This window comes from Mastigoproctus giganteus, chromosome 7 (assembly GCF_048544385.1).
Source record: "Mastigoproctus giganteus isolate SK-2022 chromosome 7, ASM4854438v1, whole genome shotgun sequence".
NCBI classification, from domain to species: Eukaryota; Metazoa; Arthropoda; class Arachnida; order Uropygi; family Thelyphonidae; genus Mastigoproctus; species Mastigoproctus giganteus.
This window is the reverse complement of record NC_143581.1, coordinates 155120700-155139573: the sequence shown is the minus strand read 5'-3', so window position 1 is coordinate 155139573 and position 18874 is coordinate 155120700. Positions and strand designations below refer to the sequence as shown.

General features: G+C 38.3%; 1 protein-coding gene across 1 annotated transcript in view; it reads left to right on the top strand.

Moving 5' to 3' along the window:
- LOC150083272 (sodium channel protein para-like) overlaps positions 1–18874 on the top strand; it is a 1345866-nt gene that overhangs the window by 938616 nt on the left and 388376 nt on the right. The window contains exon 21 of the mRNA XM_090377950.1: positions 6338–6470. Within this exon, the coding sequence (XP_090234076.1) occupies positions 6338–6470 (133 nt within the window). The remainder of the gene's footprint in view (positions 1–6337; positions 6471–18874) is intronic.

Sequence of the window (18874 nt, the reverse complement as noted above, 5' to 3'; positions counted from 1 at the left end):
AGGGAATGGTGTGATTTTTTTTTTTTTTTTTTTTTTTTTTTTTTGGCTGATGCTGCATAAGCTCATACATTTGCTATCTTGCATCACATGCCACTACTACTACTACTACTACTATAAAGCAATTTGCTTGTTTCTCTTAAATATTATGCCAAAGTTTAAAATGCAAACATAGCTCATCAGTCTACTGTACTTCGAATACATTTACTATGTACTTCAAATCCATTTACCAAGATCATTACTCCTAGATATGTTGAAGAATATGATGAAATATGATAGAATTACAGTTATTAAATCTCCCATTTACTTTTGGAAACAGATTACCAAACTAGACCAAATCAGGATCAATCTGACGTAGTCATAGGCATTTCTACTACCAAAATCATGAAGGAGCTAAAACAAAAAGAGAAGATTCTGTTTTTTTTTTTTTTTTTTCGGTGAGGAAGTGTTTGATTGCTGCATGTGACGATATGGTGATCAGTTACCATTGAAAAATTATGTGCTTATAAATGTTGAAGGAGCACAAATTTCATAAAATAACAGTAATCATTTTCAAATTTGACATTGTTAGTGAACAAGTTTCCACTATTTCTGAATGTCATTAAAGATAAAGAAATAAATGAAGCAATAAATGTTTTTCAGTGTAACAATCATTTCAGTCTGAGAGTCTACCAGATGCTATTCTGAAAGAAGAAAGAATTGATGTACAGTGGTCCTTGGTTAGGATAGTGATAAATGCACAAGACAAGGAAACTTGAAATATAACAAATCTGAAATCACAATGTGCTTCTTATCCAACAGCATAACTTGTCCCCACTTGTCCTTCCTTTCTCTACATATTGTGCTCACCATATTCAAGTTCTGCATCCCCTATATCAGAATGGCATCATGTGTCTGATATTACTACAATTTGCATTTTATTACTTTAACCAATACTTCAAATTCATCAAATTTATTGACTGGTTCCTAAAATTAGTATATAAGCAAGTATGTGTATACCTGTTAGCACTCTTAGTAATAATTGGTAATGGCTGCCATTGACACGTTCATTGCCTTTATGCATATAAAATGTAAAACAACATTAGCAGTGTTTTGCTGCAATGAATATCTCTATTCAAAATGCTTCCAAGTGCTGTGCTGTAATGCATACAAGCAGTCATTCTTTAGCAGTTAACCGTTGAGTGCCATACACATGAAATTAACAGCTAATCAGTTTTGGCACATTGATTGAATGCATTAGCATTAGTAGAGGCATAAGATGCAAGAAAGCAAGCTTATGCAGCATCAGCCAAAAAAAAAAAATGCTCCCATTTCACTCCTCTGTTCATTCCACATACCTGTCCAGCTAAGCCTTAAATTTATTTAGGCTATCAACTTCCACAACAAAAGATGGAAGTCTGTTCCACCAATCAACTACCCGCAAACTTCCACACATCTATCCTACAACTGTCTTTCCTCAATTTGAATTTATGTCCTCTCAGGTGATTATTCTGAAGACGAAGAATCCCATCAGCATTGAGCATGCTCAAACCATTCAACGCTTTATACACCTCTATCAGATTACCTCGCCGGTGCCTAGTCTCCTGACACTGTAATTTGCAGAACTTAAGCCTTTCTTCGTAAGAGCAACCATTTGTTCTATTCACTCATCTTGTTGCCCTTCTCTTTACTTGTTCCAGCAGCTCTACATACTTCTTAAAATGAGACCTCCAGACCTGTATACAGTACTCAAAGTGTCGCCTGACCATTGCCTTATACAAGGGAATAATCACCTTCTTATACCTGCTAGAAACATTCCTGTATATCATTGACAAGACACCATGAGCTACTCTTGCAGATCGTTTGCACTGCTCAGAAAACTTCACATCTGCCTGCACAGTTATCTCCAGATCTTTTTCATTCTCTAACACTGTCCGTATAGTACCACAGAGTTAATATGTTACTCTGGGGTTACTGCTTCCCATATGCAGTACTTTACATTTGCCACCTATCAGCCCATCTGCTCAACTTTTCTAGATCCTGTTGCAGCAGTGTACTGTCATTAGTATCCTTAACAGCCCTGCCAACCTTCGTATCATCTGCAGACTTGGGCATTAAGCCTGATATACCATCATCAATATCATTTATAAATATAGAAACAACAATGGACCCAACACTGAACCCTGAGGGACTCCACTAATAAAATTAGTCCACGAAAAGCAGTGTCCATTGATTACCACTCTATGTCTTCTCCCACTCAACCATCCCTTTATCCATAGCAACAATTTGCCTCCAATGCCACACTACTCAAAATTGTGAAGCAGTCTTCCATGTGCAACAGTATCAAAAGCTTTTCTAAGATCCAAATATATGACATCAAAATTATTCTTTGCATCCAGTTCCTTTGTGACCACATCATAGTATCCGATCAAATTGGTCAGACAAGACTTCCCCTTAACAAAACCATGCTGTGTCTGACCTATAACTGAAGTCTTGTCTAGATGGTCCTGCAGTGCTTCTTTAACCCGTGCCTCCATTAATTTCCCTTGAACAGAAGTTAAACTAACAGATCTATAATTAGTTGTGTCACCCTTTGATCCTCCTTTGTGAATTGCGGTCACATTTGCACATCTCCAATCCATGGGTACCTCCCCTGAGCCCAGGGAAGCTCTCATAATTATGGCTAAGGGTTTGCTTACTTCCTTTGCTGACTCCTTTAATGTAACTGGATAGATCCCATCCGCCCCCAGGTGCCTTTTTTATGTTTATCTTCAATAATTATTTTCTCCTCCACTTTGCTCTCAGTTATTACAAAACAATCTAGCTCACTGCCAGAGTTTACTTCATTTCTGGCATTCCCCTTACTGAATAACTCCTCATGTGTGAATGTAGATGCAAAATACTCATTTAGTTTGTTAGCCACCTGAGCAGGATCATCAACAGTTGAACCATCAATATGCAGTGGACCAATCCGATTCATCCATTTCCTTCTAGAGTTTACATAGGTAAAGAACTCTGCTGTTTTTCTTTTGCATCCTTTGCCAAAGATTTCTCATAATCTGCCTTTGCCTGCCTAATCTCCTTTGTGATTTGGTTACCGACCAGCTTATATCTATCATAGGCTTTCATGTCACCCATTCATTTATATGTATCCCATGCATTTTTCTTCTCTGCCACATGTCTCATTAGTTCATCTGACTTCCATTTAGGCCTTAACCTTGAACAATATTTCTTAGTTGGTATGTAAAGCCTAGTAGCTTCCAAGATAAATTCTTTGAATGCTTCCCATTTTGAATTTGCTGTTGGTAACATCATCAGTTGGTCTCACTGTATAGAATTTAAATACTGTCTCAGACCACCGTAGTTGCCTTTACGAAAGCAAAAACCCTTCCCTTTACCTCTGATGGCAACTACCTCTTTGAGTAAATCCCACTTCAGCACACTGTAATCACTGCCATCTAGTCGTTCCTTTATCTGCAGATTCTTAATGCATGAAGAATCACTGCTTATATCAGTTCAAGAATATTACTCCCTCTAGTTGCTTCCCGAACATTCTGATGTAGAAAACAATCATTCAGTAAATCAACAACAGGTTTGCTAGTGTGTGAGTGACCAACCCACAAATTCCAGTCAATATCCAGGAAATTAAAATCCTCCATTATAAGATTCTCTGATTTTCTGGCCCAGTCTATTTCCTTGTAAAGTTTTTTATTGTACTCATCAGAGTCATTTAGGCCTGTAACACACTCCTACTCTCAATTTTGATCTTCCAGTGCTCATGTCACACCAAACTGACTTGACACTGCACTGTCTAGTAATGTCGACTGGCTGCACTTCCTTGGATCTTTTGTTTATAGAATTGGCACACAATTTTATTTGTTTTTTGCTTGTGTTAACATTAATTCATGTACATGAACACAAATAAATTTTTATAAAATTTTAAAATTTGTTTTGATTTACAGCTCAGCACAAAAGTAAGTACTTTTAGCATTGAATTCAACTTTAATTTTCAACCATTATGTGTGAATTTTAGGAATGCCAGTGATGTAGAAATGTTGATTTTTTCAACATTCCAAAAATTACAGCACATTGAATGAGTTTTCTCAGATTTATGTAGCAGTGAACGTGTTAAACTAATAGTGTGTCTCTCCCTTCATAGTACACACCTCTGTGAAAACAAGCTCTCCTGTTAACAAGGGTAATTTTACCCCATGAGCCTTGGTAGCCTTGCATAATCTTTTCAAGACTTGATTGATTAACATGGTTTTCATCATGTACTCCCTTCTATTATGCCTTGGTAAAATTCCATAAATGTTCAAATTCAGCCCTAACCCCAACCCTTTTTTGGGCTGTCTTAAATTTATGAAGTAAATTCTCAGACTGACTATGCTTAATATCATTAGTTCCTACTTGTATAATGATATCACCTTTTATGCCTTTAAAAGATAAGTATTCTGCAATATTGTTACTTTTATTATCTAATGTACAAGTTAGTGCAATTGCATCATTTCTGTACATAGCCAACTACTTAAGTAGTTATAAATTGGCATCATTAAATATATCTCATATTGTGAATACCTTCACAATGAGTTGTCATGATATTGCACTACCTCGAATAAGTAACACTTCACCATAAGAGAAGACTATTATTACTTATTCTCAGCAGATATGACACCGTTTCGGAGCTTATTGGCTCCTCATCAATGGGTGGGCAGGTACCCTGGTGTTACAATGATGACAACCCAGTTGCAAAGAATAAATCCACAATATGAGAGATGCCCGATGGTGTGGAGTAATTTTGATAACAGTATAGGTTAGGGCTAAAGCCTCAGGTTACGTAAAGAGTTTAACTAATGCACAAGTTAGTGCAATTGCATTATTTCTGTACATAGCCAACTACTTAAGTAGTTATAAATTGGCATTATTAAGTATACCTCATATTGTGAATACCTTCACGAGTTGCCATTGTATTGCACTACCTCGAATAAGTAATGCTTCACTATAGAAGAAGACTATTGTTACTTATTCTCAGTGGATACCATTACCCATATGGCACCATTTTGGAGCTTATTGGCTCCTCATCAGTGGGGAGCCAATAAGTGGGTGGGCAGGTACCCTGGTGTTGCAATGTTGTGAAGAATTCATTCTGAAGGTATTCACAATGTGAGATATACTTAATGATTCCGATTTATAACTACTTAAGTAGTTGGCTATGTACAGAAATGTACCAATGTGTACTTGTTTAACTAATCTGCCAACTTGTACATTAGTCAAACTCTTTACTTAACCTGAGGCTTTAGTCCTAAACTATACAGTAATCTAAATTACTCCACACCATCAGGCATCTCTCATATTGTGGATTTATACTTCGCAACTGGGTTGTCATCATTGCAACATCAGGGTATCATCATTAACTTGTACATTAGTTAAACTCTTTACTTAACCTGAGGCTTTAGTCCTAAACTATACAGTAATCTAAATTACTCCACACCATCAGGCATCTCTCATATTGTGGATTTATACTTCGCAACTGGGTTGTCATCATTGCAACATCAGGGTATCATCATTAACTTGTACATTAGTTAAACTCTTTACATAACCTAGGGCTTGGCACACCTAGGGTCCCGAGCTGGATATCATCATTCTTCTCTTTCTTGGTGATTCCCTTCTACTTTTGACTCTCTCTCTCTCTCTCTCTCTCTCTCTCTCTCTCTCTCTCTCTCTCTCAGGGTAACTCGGGAACTTTTTTTTCCCCTGGTGCAGCATAAGCCTCAGGCTTCTTTTCACCATATGGCTATTAATAATGATAATAATATTATCTTAATTTCAGCTATCTTGTTTGTAACATGTTTCCCTAACAATAGAAACACCGTTGATTTGGGCCTCTGAGTATATGATGGATTTCATGACCTACTTGGACATTTTGCTAAATTATGGTACTACACTTCAGCTATACTAAGGAAATATGATTCATATCAGCAGGACTGGTTTTGAGGACAGTGACATTGAAAAGTTGGATTGGCTGTCTTAGAATTCTGAGCCAGATTAGGTTGTGGTCAAAACTGTCTACTTTAAAACCACCTCCAGCAATTTTTTTTGCAGGAGGAATGGGAGCAAATTCCAGCTGACATCTACCTGAAATTGGTAAGTATGCCCAGGAGAGTTGAGACTGTCGTTGCCCTACCATATAATAGGTTTTTTGATTAAAAGGCCTTTTTTTGCAACTACCTCTGTATATTCGAATGCTTTTAGTCATTTAGTGTATATATTTATGAGAAAAGTTTGAATTAAACAAAAGAATATGAATTATACAAATTTTGTTATATATGCAGTTACAATTAGGCATTTCTCCTTATTCCAGGAAATGGACAAGCAGTACCAGTAAAGGAAGCAGTTAACAGACCCACCATGAATTGTATTCCTGTTGGAACAAAGATTGAAACAAAACCAATAATAAAAGAAAAAGACAACAAAGAAAAGGTCAGTTTTGGTCAGTAATCATTATTTAAGAAAAGTAATATTAAGTCTTATATTTCCTTTTAGTGTAAAGAATGTTATCATACTTTATTACAATTTGAGAGCTCCTGCTATAGTTCATCTTCTGTTACAGGAAATACATATGATTCATGTTAGCAGGACTGGTTCATGTGATTATATGAACATATGATTCATGTCAGCAGTATAATCTTGTTAATTTGTTCCTGGTGGGGACCCTCACAGTCGTGACAAATTAATTGACATGATGAATTTAAAAGGAATAGAAAATTATACTATATAAAACAACAGAAGAGCAGTCGGTACTTGAGAGAAATGGCAAATTATGTGGAAAATTACAGATCATACTATAATATGAATATTCAAAATATGGCAGTGATAAAAAATTGCAACAGAAATAATGTAATCAATTAATTGGTGTTTGTAAAATTTATACATATGAACAAGTAGCCATCCACAGGATTTCTCCTTAGAAAAATTATTTTAAGAAACACTGCTCTTCCCAATACACAAAGATAATTTTATCTGAAAAGGTTGACATAAATTATCCGTTAAGCTCATCAGCTGGGTTATTAGTGATTTCCCTACTTCCATTATGTAAGGAGCCAGCCTGATTTTCTCTTTTCTTTGTATTGACATATGTTTAAAATATCTTGTTTAGTCTTGTTCAAACTACACACTCGAGGGTGCATAAATTCAAATTGAGGAAGGATGGTTGTGGGAGATAGATGGGCAGAGGTTTTTCTTCAGCTACAAACTTCCATCTGTTGTTGTGGAAGTGAATCATTTGATTAAATTCAAGGAAGAACTAGACAACTATTTCAGAGAATGGACAGGTGATGGGAGTTTTTTTTTTTCTCACACTTTATAACAGTAGTTTTCAACTGAGGTGCTACAGCACCGTAGGATGCCACGTAATATGGGTTTAAGTTATTTAAACTTATTTTTTTTTAAAGTTTATATATTTATTTCATTATAAAAAGGTGTACAGTATCTTTTTTAATTTTGTAGTGATCTATAATTGATGTTTATTTAGTACTTCTATATACAGAATAAAATAATTATATATATATATATATATATATAATTTGTATTATGAATTATAATTTTGTTTATAGTTATATTATTGTAATAGCTATCATATAACATATTTTTTTAATATTAGATATATGTATATATACACAGAGAAGAGAGAGAATCGTATCTAACAGGCAGAAAATTGAGTAGCGGTGCCCCAAAATAAAATAAAATAAATTACTTAGGGGTGCCATTATTAAAAAACGGATGAAAACCACTCCTTTATAAGCTTGCTTACTTACATAATTTGCCTCTATTAATACTAATTTCTCATACTCAGCTTTTGCCAGCCTAATTATTTCTGTAGTACTAGTACAGATCAACTTTAAACTGTCACATACTCGTATATGCTTCAGAGCTTTTCATTGCCCTGTAAAAAAAAAGAGGTAAAACATGGGTTATAAAGTGAGATTTAAAAAATAAAGTACTAGCTTTGTTCAGTTAAAACATGTGTAAGGTTTTTAAAATATATATTTTTTAAAGATCTTAAAGAATTTTAAAAATTCACCTTCTTTAATATTGCTATCTTTTTTTTTACTCTGTTAAACTAATCATTTCCCTATTCATCCACCTTGGCATCCTCTGCTTGTTGTGTTTTTTATTTGCATTCTGTATGTAAACTTGTAATAAGGCCATGTGTCTTGGTCTGTCATAGTCCCTCTCTTGAAATAAAAACCCCTGCTCTCACCTTTAACAACTGAGATTTCACTCATTGTCATCCACCCTTAGCACTTTATAAGATCACTCTCTGCCAAGTGTGTTCCTACACTGATAATTTGAGGATCAAGAATGATTAGTACCAGAATATTACCATGCACCATATACAGTGGTGGACGAAAAAACTGCATCACTTATGAATTTTGCAAATAATGTTTTGCGCTGCATTGTGGGTTGCGGAAACTTCAAAATGCATTTGTTCAATGGGATATATATCTCTGTGAATGAAATCCAATAAAAAGACTCCACCTGATATGCCTAATTGCTATAAATATCTTCCCAAAGGGTAAAATGCGTAATTAATGGAAATATGAGAAATCATGCAAATGGAAATCATGACAACCAAACATACATTTTATTGCATTTACGTGTACAAATGAAATGACAAGTTAACGTAACAGTATTATGTATTGTAAATCAGCAAAATAAGTCTTCAATATTTTGTTGTTCCTCCTCGTGCTGCAATTACAGCCTTGCAATGATCTGGCATAGAGTTAATCAACTTTTGGATATACGGTTGCCCAATTTCATGGTACTGCACCCTTACAATGCTCTCCTGCAGCTGAATCTTACTTGTTGGCTTCTTCGGGGAAATTTAAACGACATTATGTAGCAGCAATTTTCAATAGGGTTCAAATCTGTACTGTTGCCGGGCTAGTCCAACACTGTAATGCCAGCATTTCTGAGGTATGACTGCATCTTAAGGGAGAAAAATGAGGGAAAACGTTGGTGTATGTTTTAAGCCTTGTGAGATAAGACAACAAACTCACGGTAAATCTAAATAGCATTAAACTTATGCTGAGTCCTGTTGAAAAATGCAGTTTTGGACTTTTGTGTGGTGATCCCTAATAATGCATTTCAGGCACTCCTCCACTCCAAGATAGCAATGTAGGTTTCTGCATTTACTGTTCCATTAATAAACTTAATCCGCCCCACCCCTTTGCTTGTTATGCATCTCCAGACCTTCTGACTGGTGGAGCTTTTTACAGTTGGTGTTATGCAGTCAGGATGGTATGCCTCCGATTTTCCTCTTCTGACATATCGCTTCCCATACGAGCCATGCAGGTTGAATTTCAATTCATCAGAAAAGATGATGCTGTCCCATTGCTCTTTTGTCCATAAAACGTGTTTTAGCCCAAGCAAGTTGCTTCTTCCTCATTTGTTGGGTCAACAAAGGCTTCTTCTTGGGCCAATAGGCATGCAGACCACATTCCGAAAGCCATCTTTGGATAGTTCGTGCACTTGTTTCAACACCAGAGGCCATCTCAAAGTCCAGTTTTAGATCAGGAGCACTAGCATGGCAATTATGAAGGCATAGTCATTTCAAATACCCCTCGATGTGGGCACCTGTATGTAGTGAGGGGACCTTCCAGTTACACTGCTGGTTCTCCAGATTAGCATCACTGGGATCCAACACCCATAGCCAAGGTTCCAAGCTAACATCAGTGGAATTCAGTGTGTTTGCTGTGCGCTGCGACCCTTGGAAATTTGGAAAGGGGGATCCTGGTGATTGAGGAGCCCAGCTTCAATACACCACTTTGGTCCCTGCTTCGACAAGACAGCTGGTCCTGGAAGGCCCTGCTAGGATCAACTGACTAGTAGGCTCGCCTGTGAGGATCAACCGTGTCAATGCCACGCCCCTACCCTCATGGTCTGAGGGACAGGATTCAGGCTGGCAGTGGTGCAGGTATGGTGTCTGGGTAGCCCTGGCGTCCCACTCCTGAGCGCATTTCTTGCATACCAGGTAGTGGGCATTCCTTTGGGCTCTGTGGTGGGTGGGGAGCCTGGGCACTGAACCAACTCAAAACTCGCACGAATCCTGATAAACCTATTTCTTCAGGGACCGTAATCCGGTCCCTACCTGAAAAAACAGCCATTGAAAGAGATAATATTAATTCAGCAAAGAGAGCACAAATGGAAATATCATCAGGACCTATCCCAAGGTTTTAGCATTAGCATTAGCATTAGTAGAGGCCTCCATAGCCCAGTGGGCAGGAGCGGGAGTGCAGTAGCACACGCTCTTTGAGTAGACCGGGGTTCAAGCCCCTGACTGCTGAATACGGTCGATCTGCCAACCCGCACTGGACCAGCGTGGCAGATTATGGTCCATTTCCCTCAGCATGAATTGTTGAGGAGGCTTCCATCCTGCAGTGGGTTGATAATGGCTGCACTTTACTTTTAGTAGAGGCATTTGATGCAAGAAAGCAAGCTTATACAGCATCAGCCAAAAAAAAAAAAACAAAAAAAAACCACTTCCACTTCACCCCTCTGTTCGTTCAAAATACCTGTCCAGCTGAGCCTTAAACTTATTTAGGCTATCAACTTCCACGACAAGGGATGGAAGTCTGGTCCACCAACCAACCACCCGCTGGCTAAAGGCAAATTTCCGCATGTCTATCCTACATCTGTCTTTCCTCAATTTGAATTTATGCCCTCTCAGGTGATTATTCTGAGCGAGAGGAAGAATCCCATCAGCATTGAGCATGCTCAAACCATTCAAGGCTTTATACACCTCTATCAGATCACCTCGCTGGTGCCTAGTCTCCAGACACTGTAATTTGCAAAACTTAAGCCTTTCTTCATAAGAGCACCCTTTTGTTCCATTCACTAATCTTGTTGCCCTTCTCTGTACTCATTCCAGCAGCTCTACATCCTTCTTGAAATGAGGCCTCCAGACCTGTATACAGTACTCTAGGTGTGGCCTGAACATTGCCTTATACAAGGGAATAATCACCTCCTTATCCCTGCTAGAAAAATTCCTATATATCATTGACAATACACCGTGAGCTACTCTTGCAGCCCATCTGCACTGCTCAGAGAACTTCATATCTGCCTGCACAACCACCCCCAGGTCCCTTTCGTTCTCTATCACTGTCAGTGTAGTACCACAGAGTTTTTAATAATACATTCAAACAGTGAAAAACCTATTGGGAAAATGCTGCCCTTCTTTATACAAAAGGGTTTAGAATGGTTAGTAGGTTCCCCGAAATCTGTTTAGAGGCTCCATTCTGAGGACCCTTTAATTGAAACTAAAAATGATATCCATTCAGAGCAGCTACCCGGGCAACATCAATCAGAGGAATACCGATCTTGGTAACACCACATAGAACTCTCAATTCATCGAGAGGTTATTTCAGAGTGGAACCTTCTCAAGGTTACCGAGGAGGAAATCTGCTCTGAACTGAAGCCACAGGAAGTGATTGCTGTTAAGAGAATTTTTGTGCGTAGGGACAGGAAACTTGTTCCTACTAGAAACATCATCCTGTCTTTCAACTCACCTACATCCTAATGAGATTAAAGCTGGTTACCTCAACTGACGAGAACATCCACATATTCCAGATCCTTTATGGTGCTTTAGGTGCCAGAAATATGGACATTCGCAAATGGCCTGCCGTGGAGTCCTTGCATGTGCTTGATGTAGTGCAGGAGACTATGAAACAGCATCATGTTCAGCCAAAAAACCCACCTGCATTAACTGCCAAGGAGAACACTCAGCTTACTTTCGAGCATGTCAAAAGTGGAAGGAAGAAAAGGAAATACAACAACTAAAGGCAGAACTGAACATCTCATACCAGGAGGCCATAAAGGCAGTTAAACCAATAAGTAGCAGTAAGGCAACATATGCCGAAAAGGTATCCAAGAAATGTTCGATTGGGACTCAAACAGAAATGACTGTACCACCGAAAGAGTCGTTCACACTCATTGCCCGCTACTTACTGAGTTCAGAGAGAAACCAGCACAGAAATATTAGTCAGTGCCACTCCAGTATTGGTACCTCCCAGTGTTCCAAGCACTCCTGCAATAGCACAAGCCGCTTGCTTTTGTATACAGGAGATTTATTTAAAGGCAAATGATGACCCCACCATGCATAACATTACCTTCATCCGTAAGGACAAGATTGTGGATGGTCCTGCTCATGGAGGAATCACAATCCTCGTGGGCAACCAGATCCCCTTTCAGCCTTTGCAACTTATACAACTAGCATTGAGGCTGTAGCAATTCACCTTACAGTGGGATTCTTATTAACTGTCTGCTCTGTTTATATGCCACCTGGGATTGACATCCCATAGAAAGACCTTGATAATCTTATCATGCAATTGCTTTCCCCTTGCTTAATTCTTGGGAATTTTAATGGACATAACACCCTGTGGGGGTATTGCTAACATCAGTAGAAGGGGACGAGTCATTGAGAATATGCTCACTGACAATGACCTCTCCCTTCTTAATGTGGGAACAAACACCTTTTTCCACATGCCTACCTGTACATTCTCTGCCATTGATCTTTCTATCTGCTCCCCCTCTCTCCTTCACTTACTCGGGAGGTGGAGGAAAATCCATACGGAAGTGATCACTTCCCTGTGATAATCACCCTAACTAGTGGTAGACAATGTCTGCCATTTAGTTTATCATGGTAGAAGATTTATCAGGCTGACTGGAATGCCTATCAACATCTGGCAAACCTTGACATCACTACAGTCAGTCAGGAGCCCATCAATGATGCAGTCACATACATCACAGACACTATTGTCCATTCAGATGCAATTGCAATCCCAAACATCCAGCCGGTTCCCACTATTTCCCAAACCTTGGTAGAATTAAGAATGCACAGCAGCAAAAAAGAACATAAAACAAAGCCTGGGGGATATTCTGCCGATATACCATGGCTGAAAATTTAATATCATTTAAATGTGCCCATGCGAAAACACATGCATGACGTCAGAGCCAAAGAAAATCTTGGATCTATTTTATAATGTCCATAACTCAGGCTGCTAGCTCAAAAGTAGTTTGGGATAAGATCTGGAAAATGAAGGGAAAATATCCACCATGCCCTTCAGTGATCCTTGAACACAATGGATATCCAATTGCAGATCGAACTGCAATTGCAAATACTCTAGGGGAAACATTTGCAAAAATTTCTGCAATAACATCATCCCCCCCCCAGAGTTTTTGACCCTGAAAAAATAAAATGAGAAAAACCCACCAAACTTATATTCAAAAGGGCTAGAACCATATAACAAGCCCTTTTCACAATAAGAGTTAAATGCAGCACACTTTCACATTCATGCAAGTGCTGTGGGGCCAGGTGACATCCACTATGAAATGCTAAAACACCTTTCACCACAATCTAAGAATCACCTTATAATTTTGTTTAACATAATTTTTCTTAACAAACAATTTCCAGATTCCTGGTGAAAGGCTATTGTTCTTGCTTTCCCAAAACCAGGAAAGGATCTTAGAAATCCAAGTAACTATTGTCTTATCGCTCTGACAAGCTGTTTGTGCAAGATCTTGAAAAGAATGGTTAATGCACGCCTTGCATGGTGCTTGGAAACAAATGGTCAGCTTTCTAGGACTCAGTGCACCTTCCAAAGAAATAGATCCACTCTGGATCACTTAATCCGATTGGAAATGTGCATTTGTGATGCTTTTATTAAATCTGAGCATCTGGTAGCAGTTTTCTTTGATATAGAAAAAGCGGATGACACAGCCTGGCAATTTGGCATATTACAAGACCTCTTTAACTGTGATCTCAGGGGTAACCTCCCTCTTTTTTATTAAAAACATTTTTTTGAATCGCCAATTTCAAGTCCTTTTAGGATTTACCCTCTCTCTCTCTCTCCCCCCCCCCTCTCTCTCTCTCTCGTGTTCTCTAAGGAAGAGGGGGGTCCCACAAGGATCTGTTCTAAGTGTCACACTTTTCGCAATCAAAATAAACTCTATCACAGAATGACTTCCACCCACAGTGAAAAATGTCCTCTACGTTGGCAATTTTACTATATTTTGTCATTCATGCAATATGAGGATAATTGAAAGGCAACTGCAGAAAACCATTGATCACCTTACAGCTTGGTCTTTGGCTAATGGGTTCAGATTTTCATCACAGAAGACTGTTTGTGTACACTTCTGTCACAAACATAATCTTCATCCTGACCCTGATTTAAGGCTTGGGGAAAAAATCATCCCAGTTGTAGCAATTCCTTGGACTTATTTTCGACAAGAAGCTGACATTTCTACAATATATTCGTCAGCTTAGGACAAGTTGTGTTAATGGGCTTAACATCCTTCATGCCCTTTTGTCAACTTCTTGGGGTGCAGATCGTACTACCCTTCTTCATCTCTACTAAGCACTTGTCCATTCCAAACTCTATTATGGGTCTCAGGTTTATGGTTCTGCTAGAGATAGTGTACTTCGGTGGTTAGATCCAGTCCACCATCAAGCCATCTGGACAGCCACTTAAGCATTTCGCACATCTCCTGTCCTTTACATTGAAGCAAATGAACCATCTCTCTCCCTTCAACTTAAGCAGTTGTCCTTACAGTACGCCTTTAAATTGAAATCCCTGCCTGATCATCCCATGTGGGCATCCATTTTTGAGCCACGTTGGGAAAACCTCTACGACACCTGTTGGACTGCCAACAAACCTTTTGGTATTCAGATCCAAGGGCTGTTAAATGAACTAGACATGACGATAGACAACATTGCCCAGTCACCAAGGCAATTCCTTCCACCCTGGCATGCCTACTGTCCAACTTGTGATTTCTCCCTTAAGATCTGGGAGAAGTCTACTATGCCACCAGCTGACTACCAACAACTCTTTGCATCACATAGAGAACAGTATTCTGACTTTCTGCCAGTCTTCACAGATGGCTCAAAGTTAGAATGTTATGTGGGATCTGCTGTTGTGTTTTCTCACAAAACGTTATCCAATAAGATCCCACAAGAAACTAGCATTTATACTGCAGAGTTGCGTGCAATAGAAACATTAAAAACTGCAGTAGAAACTAGATCACATTAAAAATAGCATTTACCAAAAGTATACGATTTATTGTGATTCATTGGGCATGTTACAGACTCTAGTATTGATGAGGTATAACCCTCATCCGATCCTGTCCTGGATCCAACAGATCCTTTTTTCTCTCATGGAATTAGAACTTGACATTCACTTATTATTATTATTATTATTATTATTATTAGCCATATGGTACAAGGAAGCCTGAAGCTTATGCTGCACCAGCCAAAAAAAAAAAAAAAAATCCCGAGTTACCCTGAGAAAGAAAGAGAGAGAGAGAGAGAGAGAGAGAGAGAGAAGTACAAAGGAATCACCAAGAAAGAGAAGAATGATGATATCCAGCTCAGGACCCTGGGTTTGCCAAGCCCATATTCACCAGATGTGAGCCCCCGGGGACAATTTTTTGCTGGATCTCAAGTCACATTGGGATCCAGGGAAATGAATTAGCTGATACTGCTGCCAAGTCAGCCAATTCCCTGAATAATCATTGCCTCTCAGTCCCCTAAAGACTACAGGCAAATAATATGCTCTAAATTATATTCCCAATGGCAAGATTCTTGACACAGACTGTAAATTACGCAATGGTAGTCCAGTCTAAGCAGGGTTTGAAGAGAGGAAGTTGTTCTTGCTCAGCTCCACATAGGTCATAGTCATCTAACACATTCCTATTTGTTAAGGGCAGAGGATCCACCTATGTGTGAGATGTGTAATGCTATTTTAACCGTCCGTCATCTTTTTATAGAATGTCCTGTTTTTATAGAAGCACAACGCTTGTGTTTTACCGCTTTTAATAATCTGACTGAACCATTTACACTCAGTCAGATTATAGGTGACAGAAACAACATGTCCAATGTTTTTAACTTTTTACACTCTATTATTATTATTATTAGCCTTATGGTGCAAGGAAGCCTGAGGCTTACACTGCACCAGCCAAAAAAAATTCCCAAGTTACCCTGAGAGAGAGAGAAGTAGAAAGGAATCACCATGAAAGAGAAGAATGATGATATCCAGCTCAGGACCCAAGCCCATACTCACCAGATGTGAGCCCTAGGGTTTAATTTATATACAAAGATCTAAGTTTTATACTTTATATGGTTCTATTTAACTTTATATCTTTTTTTTACATAATAGTTACTTGCTTGACATGGTAGCCTAGGTATAGGCTACCAAAATGTTTAGTATCCCATTAAATTTGACTTGCCGCATTATGGCCTTTGCTGCCAATGTGCCATTAAAAACTGAATTAATCAATCGATCTTGGGAAGGTGTAATCACTCTCTTATGGCTTGATCCAGGTCTTCTCTTCACATCACCGGTTTCATGCTTTATCAGCAATAGCACACATAGAAAGCCCTTCCTGGGACAGAGCAACAGCTACACTTTTTTTTCTTGGTGTCAACCGAACATATGGAGCGATGTTTACACCTCCACAAAACAGGATACTAATGAACGTGTATACCCTTCCAATGCCATATTTATAGAAACTGCTGATGCAATGCCTTGCAATTACTGTCTGATGCAATACCTTTTCTTTGCAACAAACAAAATGACTAATCAAACAATATCTTATACGTTTCACTACAAGTGTTACTTTTTTAAGGTGATGCAGTTTTTTTCGCCGCCACTGTACTGTTGCACAATAATATGAAATGTATATGTAATTTCTTGTATATATAGCACCCTGTCACGTGGTACCAGGTTAAATGTTTTGTAAAGTCCAAATAAACAATTTCAGTGTTATTTCCTGCATTGAACGCATGAGTGACACTGTCATAGTATTTATCGGATTAAACAAAAATTTACCTTAACAGAAACCATTCCTATCTAGATGACCTTGTATTGTATTCTTAATCATTAACATTGATCAGATTCAATGTAGCCTGCCCTAGTTAGCAGAAGAAATTTATTTTGCACAACAGAATATATTAGCATTAGTAGTGATATCTGATACAAGAAACCAAGCTTATACAATATCAACAAAAAAAAAAAAAAAAAAAAAAAACGTTCCATTTGCTCCAAATGTTTGTCAAGTTCAAGTTCTTCCTTGAATTTATTTAAATTATCAACTTCCCCAATGACGGATGGAAGTTTGTTCCAACAATCAACCATTTGCTGACTAAATGAAAATTCCACACTTCTATTCTGCAACTGTCTTTCCTCAATTTGAATTTATGACCCCTCAAGTGCACAATCTGAGCAAGAGGAAGAATACCATCAGCACTGAGCTTGTTGCTCAAACCATTCAAAGTCTTATAAACTTCAATCAGATCACTTCTCAGGTGCCTAGTCTCCAGATGCTGCAGTTTGCAGAACTTAAGCCTTTCTTTGTAAGACCACCCTTTGTTCCCATCACCAAACACGTTGCCCTTCTCTCTACTCATTCCGGCAGCTCTACATCCTTCCTAAAATGAGATCGCCAGACGTGTATGCACTCCTCAAGTTGTGGCCTGACCATTGCCTTACAAAGGGATAATTACCTCCTTATTCATGCTAGAATTGTTCTTGTATATCGGTGAGAAGACCCCATGAGCTGCTACGGCAGGCAGTCTGTCTGCACTGTGCTGAAAACTTCATATCTGACTGAACAATTACCCCAGTTCTTTTTCATTCTCCACTACCCTGAGTATAGTACCACATAGTTGGTATGTTACTCTGTGGTTGATGCTATCCATATGCAGTACTTTGCATTTGTCAATGTTAAACTTCAGTTGCCACTTCTCAGCCCATCTTCCCAACTTTTCTAGATCCTGTTGCAGCAGTGTACTGTCATTAACAACCTTGCCAACCAATGACTCATCTGTAAACTTAGACATTAAGCCTGATATACCTTGATAAATATAGAAAACAATGATGGGCCCAACATTCAACCACTCCACTAATAACATTAATCTATGAAGAGCGGTATCCACTGATTACAACTTTCTGTCTTCTCCCACTCACCATCCCTTTATTCAAAGCATCAACTTTCCATTAATGCCATGCTGCTCCTATTTGTACACCAGTATTTTATGTTCAACAGTATGAAAAGTTTTCCTGATATCAAAATTAGTTTTTGCATCCAGTTCCTTTTTGACAATATCGTGGTATCTAATCAAATTGGTCAAACAACACTTTCCCTTAACAAAACCATGCTGTGTGTGAAAGCATGGTTTTTCTAACTGCAGTCTTGTCTAGATGATTCTGCATTGCTTCTTTAACCAGCGTTTCCATTATTTTCGCCGGAACAGAAGTTAAACTAACAGGTCTGTAATTACTCATATCCCTTTGTGAATTGGAGATACATTTGCACATCTCCAGTGAATGATTAAAAACCATTGAATTCAAGAATGCTCTCAATATTATGGCTAAGTGTTTGCTTACTTCCTTTGCTGCTTCCCTTAATATAACTGATAGACCCCATCCATCCCAGATGCCTTTCTAACATTTAACTTCAATGATCTCTCTGCCACTTTTCTCTCAGTTATTACAAAATTATTTAGCCCTGTTACAGTTTGATAAATGTTTGGCCTCCACCTCCCTATAGAATTTCTCATGTGTGAATGTAAATGTAAAGTATTCATTCAGTTTGTCAGCTACCTGAGCAGGATCATCAACAGTTTAATCATCGATATCAAGTTGACTAATCTGATTTATCCTCTTCCTTCTAAATTTTATATAAGTAAAGAAGTCTTTGCTGTGTTTCTTTACATCATTTTCCAAAGATTCCTCGTAATCTGTCTTTGATTGCCTAACTTTCTTTGTGATTATTACAGACTAGCTTATATCTGCCATAAACTTTGTGTGTCGTCTGAGAATTGATATGCATCCCATGCATTTTT